The sequence below is a fragment of the Gossypium hirsutum genome, chromosome D12 (genome assembly GCF_007990345.1).
Source record: "Gossypium hirsutum isolate 1008001.06 chromosome D12, Gossypium_hirsutum_v2.1, whole genome shotgun sequence".
Lineage (NCBI taxonomy): Eukaryota > Viridiplantae > Streptophyta > Magnoliopsida > Malvales > Malvaceae > Gossypium > Gossypium hirsutum.
In genome coordinates this window covers 10424165-10435080 of record NC_053448.1, presented here as the reverse complement: position 1 = coordinate 10435080, position 10916 = coordinate 10424165, and the positions used below count along the sequence as shown (strand labels likewise).

At 31.7% G+C, this 10916-nt stretch overlaps 1 protein-coding gene across 2 annotated transcripts; it reads right to left on the bottom strand.

The window, feature by feature from the left end:
* Positions 1-3438: 3438 nt before the first annotated feature.
* LOC107945788 (senescence-associated protein DIN1) lies at positions 3439-4960 on the bottom strand. Of its 2 annotated transcripts, none has more exons than XM_016879916.2 (6): positions 4544-4960; positions 4333-4443; positions 4162-4235; positions 3993-4063; positions 3851-3904; positions 3439-3759 (listed from the first exon to the last, which is right to left on the bottom strand). In XM_016879916.2, exons 1-6 carry the CDS (start codon positions 4918-4920, stop codon positions 3688-3690), a joined length of 759 nt encoding a protein of 252 aa, XP_016735405.2. In that variant the 5' UTR covers positions 4921-4960; the 3' UTR covers positions 3439-3687. The 2 variants fall into 2 exon arrangements, with proteins under 2 accessions (XP_016735405.2, XP_040964368.1); XM_041108434.1 differs by having other exon boundaries at positions 4333-4448; positions 4544-4868.
* Between the last annotated feature and the right edge of the window lie 5956 nt (positions 4961-10916).

The window sequence follows — 10916 nt, the reverse complement described above, 5'->3', positions numbered from 1 at the left end:
TCGACCTATGTCAAAATTTTAGAAATTATTGAGTTTTTAAGTGTTCTCTATGTTGAATAATTTTAGTATTATGGACTAAATTGATAGATTTTTTAGTTAGAAATAAAAAGGATTGAATTGTAAATTTTGAGTAATAGGGACTAAATTTTAAAAAAAAATTAAATTTAGGAATTTAAGTGAAATTAGGGAGTCAAATTTAGTTTAAAGTGGAATTTGTATGAAAATATAATATTAATTGTGAAGAAATAAAATTAGTCTCGATTTAGGGACTAAATTGGAATTTAGGTAAATATTGAGTAAAAATTAAAAATTTCAATATGAAATCAAATTGTGTTGTATTGTATTGATGAATTTTAATTGTTTTAATTCCGTAGCTAACATCGTATCGGAATTCTCGACTAAAAAGGGAAAAGATAAAGTTGACGAGGAATGGCTCGAAATTTTTGGTTTGTATTTCTATAATCTGAATTTAGTAGTTAATTGTTATAATTCAATTTAATGTATATGGTAATTGTTGAGGTGAGAATTATTGTGTTTTGCAATCGAAATGGATTGATTTAGCATGTGATGAATTTATTGAATTTATATTGATTGAATTGGTATATATATATTGATTATTTGATTTGAAATGAATATTGGTTGTATTTGAAAAGTGAATTGGAACCCTATTAACTATATCGGGCTGAGTCGGATATAGATGGCATGTCATAGGATTGGAAGAGTTAAGGGATTTCTTCAGCTTCGAGTCGATGAGACACTGGGTGTCAATTTATTACTTCGGATTAATTCGATGAGGCACTAGGTGTCAATTTACTTCGGTTTAGCCGATAAGACACTGGGTGTCAATTTATTACTTCGAATTATCTGATGAGGCACTGGGTGCCAAACTAGTGTGTTTTGGTTGGATCCGTGTATCCGTCTGAGTTCGAGTCGTGTTAATCGGGGTAAATAAATAATACAGTTTTATAATTGATATTGAAATGACATGGTATGGGAATGAAAATGGGACAGTGAATTGAAATATGGATTGAGACACTTGAATTGCATATGGAATGAACAATATTGTTGTTTCAATGATATGTGTATTATATTGTGAAAAGCTATTATATAGCAAATGATGAGAATTAAGGTATGAATGATGTATTTATGAAGTGAAAATTGATTGACTAATGTTATTGTATGAATTAATGTGGTTTTTAATATTCAATTGTACTTATAATTAAAACGTACATATTATATTATCTTTTGTCTTTAAATATTCAGATTATAGAAATACCACTGAGTTTTACTCAGCGTACGGTTTTGTTTTCCGTGCTCAAGTTAGGTACTTAATTTTGATTACCGATTCAACATCCAACAACGGTCCCGAACTCAAACGTGGTGATGTTTTTCCCTTTATGTCGGCATGTACCTAGGGTGTCTAAATGTTAGTTATTTTGTGGATGAAATGTATAAGAGGTTATAAGTATAATGTTGGCTAAGTATATATATGAGATAGGCCAAATTGATGAATTTTGGCATGTTTATAAATTGGATTTGTATGACGCTTTAATGATATGAAATAATGATATAATTGTGGTACCTATGATGGTACATTGGTTAGACTCCTAGGATGTTTGTTTGATATGATTTGGATGTGTTTGATTGTGTTTTGAATTGGTTAAATGAATGATTTTTCAGTTGCTTATTGTCCAAGCTTGCAGGGAATGGTAAACTTGTTATTTAAGGTAAATTTTGAGTCCACACGGCTAGACACGGGTGTGTGGCTTGGTCGTGTGACCCAAGTCAGAGAGTTACACGGGTATAGACACGGGCTGGGACATGGTCGTGTGTCCCTATTTCGAATGCCCACACAGTCTAAGACACGAGCGTGTCTCCTGACCATGTGAGTCACACGGTCTGACCACATAGCCGTGAGAACCCTGCAACTTTGAAAATTTTTATTATTTTTCAAAAAATTCTCTGAGTTTCCAAATTAGTCCTGATTTGTTTCTAACACGTATTTTGGGCCTCGATGGCTCAATTAAGGGACATTATGTATAAATTTAATTGGTTTTTTACCTGAATATTATATGATGTCAATGTTTAAATTTATGTTTGTTTGATCGATAAGCTTCGGTAATGCTCCAAAATCCTATTCTGGCGACGAATGTGGGTTAAGGGTGTTACACCCTAGATGCTGTGCATTGACTGATGTTGAAATCATTGTGTAGATGTGTTCGGTTAATCAAATGGAATAACTAGTTCAAAGCATAGTCTACCATGCAATTTCGATTAACTTTAACATGTTTTCACTAAGTGAAAGTTCAACCGTAAGGCATCTTCATTTATGCAATTGATTTCCAAGATGATCAAAATATAAAATATTTTGAAAATGATGAGAGATTGTTAGAACATTTTCAAAATATATATAGTGTTCCCAATAGTTGCAATTGAAAAGTTATGAGTAACCAAAAGTTATGTCACTTGGTTATTAACAAATGGTCATAATTATTCAAGTAGATATCAATTGAATAATGATATTTATTGCTAAAGATACGAATATCAATTTGGGTAGTTATGTTCCTATGAAAATACATGAGACCTATAAATAGGAGTGAAGTTTCATTTGCATGACAACCCAGAAAAAAAGTTTCTTTATGATCTCCCACCATATTTTTTATTCCTAAATTGTTTTATAAAAAAATATTGTAGAAATTATTTATAGAAATTGATATCCTTACTAGACTCCGCTCAGTGCTCAGTGGATTATTTTCGTCAGTGCAAAATGTATACAATCATTGAACTTCATTGTATCCTCGAGGTTCATTTGCCGATAACTCTTGCACACCATAATATAGATGGGGGGTGAATAGATCCCTAAAGAAAGCAATATTGATACACACCTTGAAACCTTCGTTAATTTCTAATAAGCTTATTTTTATCACCACGCACCAACATTTTCTAGAATCTACTCTGATTTTCCTCTTCGTCATGTCTCCACGTCTCCTCATTTTGCTCGATGGTTAGAGGAAAATGACGATGAAGCAATACCCGCCATTGCTAAGGAATTCCTGGCATCAACCACGATTCCCTGATCTGTAGCCAGACGAGTCCTATTTGTGCTTGTTCAATTACAAACGCCAGGAGGAGCCCCATTGCTTGCATCTTAACCAGGCTTCTCTATGCTCTATGTTGCTTGTTTAAATTGTCACCATTTTAAAACTTTTAAATTTTCAACTATCAAAACCTGAATTTACGAGTTCTGGCTTCTTTACAGGTTCAGGCAGAGACTTACCCTTAACTACAACTTCAATCCCTCTTAAATATTAATTTTTTCAACAACATTTAAAAAAAAATCATTTTAATACAAAATTTTCTTTTAGCTTTGGTTCTCCATCACACAAGAAAATTTTAATAACATGACAAGTGAGATTTGTATCGATAACAAAGAAGAGATTTTTATGTACAAAATTCACTGGTTCCATTCATCTATTATTTGTTTGTTTCTTTGTTTCCTTTTCCATACAGAACAACAACCAAACAGTCACATTCATATTCACATACTTTCTGGTCATTCTGTGGCTGCCAACTACACTAATATGCGACATTTTTTTTTCTTTACACTTGAGATCTTTCTAGTTTTTTGTCTTCCAAGCTTTATTATTGTATCACCAACTTTATTCCCTGCCTCCAACATCATCATCATCATTCCGTTGGAAGCCCATTCTGAGTCCACGCCGCGTACCCTCCGGCAATGTCAGTAACTGCAGTAAAGCCCTGCAAAAGGAATTAATGGTACACAAGTTGTAATTAGCTTTTATCCGTCTTCTACATGTAGATTGAAAGATTATAAATTTTATGTTCTCACAGCAGCTAGAAGCTCGGTGGCTGCCATCAGAGACCGTTTCCCAAGTTGACACCCCTGCCATAACCACCCCATTTTTAACATCAAAATGGACATAGAAAAACAAAAAAAAAGGGTTTGAGTTAAATTAGAAACAGGAACCCACAACAATAATTTCATCATATTTTCCTAAATGTGATGATACTTCAGCTACAAAACTGGGGTTTTTTGCCATTCCTGCAAGCAAACAACAAAATTTCAGGAGCTAAATCAGTTGAAAGGCAAAAGAAAATCTCATCAAGCCACGCTTGCCACCGTATTAGCAACCAACCAACCTGGTCCAACTTTGTACATGTAAGGGATGTTAATGGCCCCAGGGACATGCCCTGCACTGAACTCTTCAGGAGTCCTACAAAAATATCTCATCATGTGCTAATAATAATTGAAGCCCTTTGCTCTGTAACAATTGGGAGTTTTTAAGATTCGATTAAAACAGAAAGAAGTACCTAACATCCAAATATCGATGCCCAGCTTGATGAAGCTCGTGTGCTACTCTTACAGGGACAGAAGTAGGAACTCCTGTTACATGCACATTTCCTCCAAGAACTGCCTTTGTGCTTCACTTGCAGAAAAAAAAACACTAATCAAATTCAAGTAGTTTCCAAAATAGCAAAGGAAAGAAGAAGAACAAAAAGTTTCATAGGGTGTCGTCCTTACCAGAAGCTCAACTTTTTGCGGACAACAGCTGTTGAACATGTCTGCGGGTTTACAGTAACTGGAAACATGCCCCTGAAGAAAAGAGACCTGTGGTGGAGATGTGGAGAAGAAAGAGGTGAAGGAAGGAAAGAGAGGGTGAAGGAAGAAGATGAAGAAAGAAGTGAGGTTGCTTCCATGGTTGGTATGTGTACAAGGGGAAGTTGCATTGGGATGTAAAATGGGGGATTGGTTTTAAAGGTGAAAGGGTGATTGGGTAATTGATGAAATATGAGGTGAAAAGAGAGGGGAATGGATGCCACGAAAGGTTTGGCGGTTGAGTAATCGGTTGGAAGGGTTCTTAGATAAATACAAAGGGATTGACATGGTGGCGATGACATATACCGACATTTGCAATTGCATGGATAAGTTTGAAACCGTCACCAAAAAGAAGTGGTGGTTTCTTTCATTTTCATATATTTTATCCCTTTGCACATATCTCAATGTCTGGCAGACGCCTTGTACACGTGGCAAACTCCAATACAGATCCTTCTCTCATTGGTTCACAATACAAGCCATCCAAAGGAGGCCACTAGCTAAACCCTAAATTATGAAAAAATATTACTAAGAAATAAAATCTTGAAAATTTCGTTTTAAAAAAATAAAATCATTTTATTCAAAAATCTTAATGCTAAAGGGACAATCGGCCTCCATGTTGAATGAGTTAGTCACCTTAAATATGTAGTAGGCCCACATAAGAATACTGGATCATTATATGCTTTGTTGTACCAAAACTTTGCTTTCTTTTGGAGGAAATGAAATTATCAAAAGACAAAAGAGTGCCACTCGTATACAAATCAAAATAAGACCGATTTACCAATCCCACCCACCCCCAAGAAATCAAAGCTTTTCCGAAAATTAGGAAGGTTTACATAAGAATGTATATTCAAAAAATGGGATTGGGACAAAAAAAAATGAAGTTTATTTAAAAAAATGTCGGGCTTTAAGTAAAATTTTTTTAGCTCGATTCGAATTTACAAAAGGAAAAAAAAAATGTTGCTTTCTTGTTTTTTTCTCATTGTTTTACCGTCATTTTATTGTCATGTTGCTACTAATTTGTTGTTATTATTTAGATATTGTATATTTTTTATTTTATTATTAATTTGGTTATTATGTTAAAGGCATTTGTTTGTCAAGTTACACCTATACTGGTGTTATTTAAGTATACATTTTTAAATTTATTTTTAATTTATTGAGAAATATTTATTTTAATATTTTTAGTGTTTTTGATGTATTATTTTTTTAAAATTATACAAAAAAACTTAAGATGGGCAAGCCAAACTGAACCCGAATGTTAACATTTTTATCTAACCGAACTTAATAAAATTTTAGGCTCTTTTTTTGAACTGGATCCAAACTTATTAAACGAGCTTAAAATTTTATCAACCTTAACCCATAAATATATCTATTACCATCAAATGCTCAATTCAAGCACAAACACCCCAAATGCACAAGGAAACAAAAGAAATTGATGTTAATCATTTTCTCTTTTTCCAACACCACCCAAGAGTTAAAATCATCAAAAAAATTATTTTCTTTTTATAAGATTAAAAAGTTTTTAAATTTTATCAATTTATATAAATAAATTTTATACTTTTCGGGCATATAAACAAGATTTTAACAGAAAATAGACCTTGATCTATACTTAATTTGAGAAGTTTTTTTTATCTTAAGTAGTTCTTAAAATTTTTATTTTATAGTATGTTTTAACTCAAAATATAACACCATTAAAAAATCTGACACTTTGGATAAATAAAATAATGTGGCTTTTATATTATTCAAATGATAATAAAATCAAATTTTAAGAAAATGTTTCATAAAAAAATTGGTAAAAACAAAAAAAAAATACATTTATTAATTTTCACTACCAAACTCTGAACTTTTTTCATCAAATGAGTATCTTGGATAATCAGATGAAACACTTGGATCTATATCATAAGATCTTCTCTCAATAGGCTTCTCCAATGGAAATCCAGTTGACCCACCACCATTTTTCATCTTTTTAAGCATATTTTTTTGCCTCCATTGTTGCAAATTTATTGTTGAAATTTGAAGCAATTGACAAAAAACTCTTTGCAATCTTCTTTGTTTGCGAATCGTGATCCCTATGATCCTTTATGGGCTTTTAACTCCTCTTCTTCCACAATTTCTTTAACTTTTTTTCTTCAATTTTCTCTTCTTTTTTTTGCTTTTTGAACCTTGAACAACACATGAAGATGAGTCGTGCTTGAAGCTTACTAACATGAAAATGGGAAACTTTTTGCCATTAAAAAAAAAGTAATGTACTTAGGCGATGATTTAGTGCGAGAAGGTCGAAGGAGAGTTGTTAGGGGAAGATATTGGCCTAGGAATTAGAGCTTTATTTTTTTTTCTAGGGAAATTTTAAGTTTAAAACAACATGTAGCTATTACAGTCCATCAGTGGGCAATGCACCCAAGGGTGTGAAGCAGGCCACCTAAGTGTAGGAGTTAGCACATAGGTGTGGACAAATGCCACTAAAGGCGTGAATGATCACCAAGGGTCCAGGGCGGCCCCCTTAGGTAATGAAGTCCCGAATTGAGCCCAATTCGAGTGGAAGGTGTCCAACGGTTCCCATATGGTTCTGAAAAGATTTAGAACGTACGAGCAGGTCAGGCCCCCAAAAAGGCTCTAAAACTTCGAAGAAGGGACCGGATCCTTATAGAATCGAGTAGAAGGTTTAGAAAGTTTTAAGATTTATTTTACTTGGGTCTTATCTGATGTACTGTCAGTCTTGACAATCACATCCATATATCTATCTTTTATGAGTCATCTGTTCCGATAACCAAGACAATGTATCTATGTAATCGGACTTGATAGATAACATCATAGTCTTTTAATCATTTTTGCTCAATTTCGATTAAACTATGAACCATTTAGATTATCTACTAATATAAATTATCTACTTATTTTATTTTTCCTAAATTTTGGTAATCAAGCTTATCCAGAATATACAAATACCTTGTTAAAAGTAGGTCGGGCCCATGTGAACATGTATATTTTATGAAAATATCCTGACCCCCCTTATTAACAATTCTGGCTTCTCTTTGGCTTCTCGTATTATGACCCAACCATATAATACAACTTAATATTAGTTAAACGTTAAATAATCAATGAACTAATATTTGATTTCATTTTTCTTTGTGTGCAAAAACTATTGAAGACATTATATAAAAGATATTAATGAAAATGATGAAATTTACAATTTATTCGAAAAATAACAAGTACATTTGGCGATATTATTATACTAAGTGTACTAGATCCCAACAAAAGTTTAGGTGTCTAGGAATGAAAATAAATAAATGAAAATTTTGTTTTTACCAATTTTCTATAAATTACTTTTAAAGCTCCATTTACTATCAATTTTTTTTATCTCAATAATATAAAAGCCACTTCAGTGATGACATGCTCAAATTATGTCATGTGTCAAAATTTTATTTACTAAAAGTGTCATATTTTTTTTTAAAGTGGTTATATTTTGGGCCAAAACATGTGATGTAATAAAACTTAAGGGACTACTTATGACTAAAAAGACTTTAAGCGAAAATTTGGAATCAGAGTATAGCTTAGGGACCATTTTACTATTAGAGTACATTTGGTTCAAGGAATGTAAGACTACTTTGGTAACAAAATTATGACAATGTTAGATTTGAGGTATAATGTTTACTATTAGAGTGCATTTGGTTCAAGGAATGTAAGACTACTTTGGTAATAAATTTATGACAATGTTAGATTCGAGGTATAATGTCGGTTATATTACATGACCCTGTTTGATTCATTTGGTTGAAATGTAAATTTTGATGTTTGGTTGATAGAAGGCTTAAATGAAAAATTAGCCTCCTAACCATAGCGCTTTTCCCACTAATAAACTTAAAATTTTTTTGTCAAAATGTTACCAAAATTATAATTTGGTTACACAAAATGATCCAATTGTCACTTCAATTTTAAAAAGTTCTTTTAGACAATCATATTGTATAATAAGGACTAAATTGACTAAAAACTATACACATTAAGGGATAAAAAAGTTAGTCTTTTTTATAATTGCAAAATTGGACGAAATGATCAAAATTTTTTAAATAAAAGAGTAAAGGAATTCAAAGTCTTAAGGTTAAAATACAATGACTAAATTTTAAATTTCAAAAGAGTACATGAACTTTTGACAGATTTAAGCCAAAAGATTAACTTACAATTAAATTAACAATTATATATTTTTAAATTATTACATCAAATTAATTAATGTAAGATGTTATAATATCCATATTTTAAATAATTTACGTGTAAATTTATATAGATAAATTTAAAATAGAGAACAATTATAGGTTTATTTTTATTGATATTGTATTTTAAATTATTATATATACTAGAAAATGAGCTGCGCGTTGCTGCGACATTTGGTAGTTAATTTGTATTAAGATTTTTGAACAATATGTACCATGATATAAGAGAAAATAAAAATTACATGATTCCGAAAGAAAATAATTTTCATTTTAAAAGTAGTCCATCACAAAAGACTATATAATTAATGAAGCTTTCAAGTATGTATTATAGTAGATGGGAATCAAACAATTTTATTTCCATCAAAGGTTTGTTTGATTCCCTTTACAAAAGAGAGGGAAAAAAGTGATTCATTAGTCATAAGCCCAGCTTTCAAAATAATTTCAAATTTGTAAAAATAACTTGATTTGTCACTTCAATCTGTACTACTTGTATTTATGCCGGATCAAATTTTGTTTCCTTGCCCCTGGTGGTAATAATATTAATGGTACATTTTATAGGGTTAGTTCTCTTGAAACTTGTTTGGTAATCGGTGATGATGAATTTTTTGTAAATACCAACTTCTTATGTTTGTGTAGCATGTGTAGGAGAAATGTTCAGATTGTGTGCTTGTATTTTCAGATTGTGGTAGTGATTTTGGTTGCAGTGCTTTACGTTTCCTTTTCCTATTATCATCACAATCGAACAATTTGAAGCTGATTGTATTAGCCCAGTTAGACCAACTTGAAATGTTCTAGTTTCTCCTTTAAGTTGTGAGAATGGTTCAGGTAAGACCATTTTGTTGTCATTGCTAACATTAATTAATTCTAGAACAGTTGTTTCCCAAAAACAACATCAAATTTTCCAGTTGCATCTTTGATCATCAAATTCAATTTACAACTGTAAACCAAATTTCTTAATCTTATATTATTGTAAGGATAAAATAATAAGTCAATAGTTATTTTGTTTCTTTTTTTTTTCAAGTAAAATTAAGGGAAACTTAGTTAAGGTGTAGTGTTTCTTACCATGTTGTTGAGGGCACCGGAATTTTCCAGCAAAGAAGCATAAACAGGTACCACATTGGTTGCATGCATTATAGTACTAGCCATATAAAGCTTCTACATTTGCTTTTGAAGCAGTTAATTTGAACCTTCCATTCTAGATTACAATCATAATGGTTATTGTGAAAAATAGAACGTCGATAATGACAATGTATCACAAAGAAAAAGAGAAAGAAAAATAAAGAATACCCAGATTTTTACGTGGATAATTCACTATGTTGAATTCGAATGATTACAAGAGGAGTAGGCTATGTCTATTTATAGGCTTGTAAAACCATATTCTAATAGGAGTGTAGTAAGATTGAAACATCTTATTCTAATCAATATCAAATAAATGAAGTTTAATAAGGTTTAAAAAATCTTATTCTAAAAATAAAATAAAAGAAGTGTAGTTCTATATGGATTTTACTTTTATTTTATTTTCCCACTGTATTTTATTTAAATAAGGATTCGGGTCACTTAATTCTAACAATCTCCACCTTGACACGAATTCTCAATGAACAAGTTCTTCACCTCTTCCATAAAACCCCTTAAGGGTTTAACTTTAACAATGAACACGAACCAAGTCTAAGCAATGCTCAAACTTGGTTATAGGAAGTGACTTAGTCATCATATCTGCAGGATTTTCATGAATACTAATTTTTCTCACAACAATATCACCACAAGCACTAATATCACGAACAAAATGATACTAAACATCAATGTGCTTTGTTCTCTTATGAAACATTTGGTCTTTTGTAAGGAAGATGACACTTTGACTGTCACAAAATACTGTATTGATTTAAAGGTCTTTATTGAGTTCACTAAAGAGTCCCTTCAACCAGATGGCTTCTTTACAAGCCTCATTAACCATCATGTACTCAACTTCAGTGGTAGACAAAGTGACTGTAGTTTGTAATGTGGCTTTGCAACTGATTACACAACCTCCAATTGTAAAGACATAACATGTGAGAGATCTTCTTCTATCAGGGCCTCTAGAAAAATCAGCATCAACATACCCAATG

Coding starts and splice junctions, on each gene's coding strand:
- LOC107945788 (XM_016879916.2), bottom strand. CDS start 4,920: ATGTCATCGCCACCATGTCAATCCCTTTGTATTTATCTAAGAACCCTT. Junction 4,444..4,543: donor CGCAAAAAGTTGAGCTTCTG/GTAAGGACGACA, acceptor CTGCAAGTGAAG/CACAAAGGCAGTTCTTGGAG. Junction 4,064..4,161: donor CATGTACAAAGTTGGACCAG/GTTGGTTGGTTG, acceptor GTTTGCTTGCAG/GAATGGCAAAAAACCCCAGT.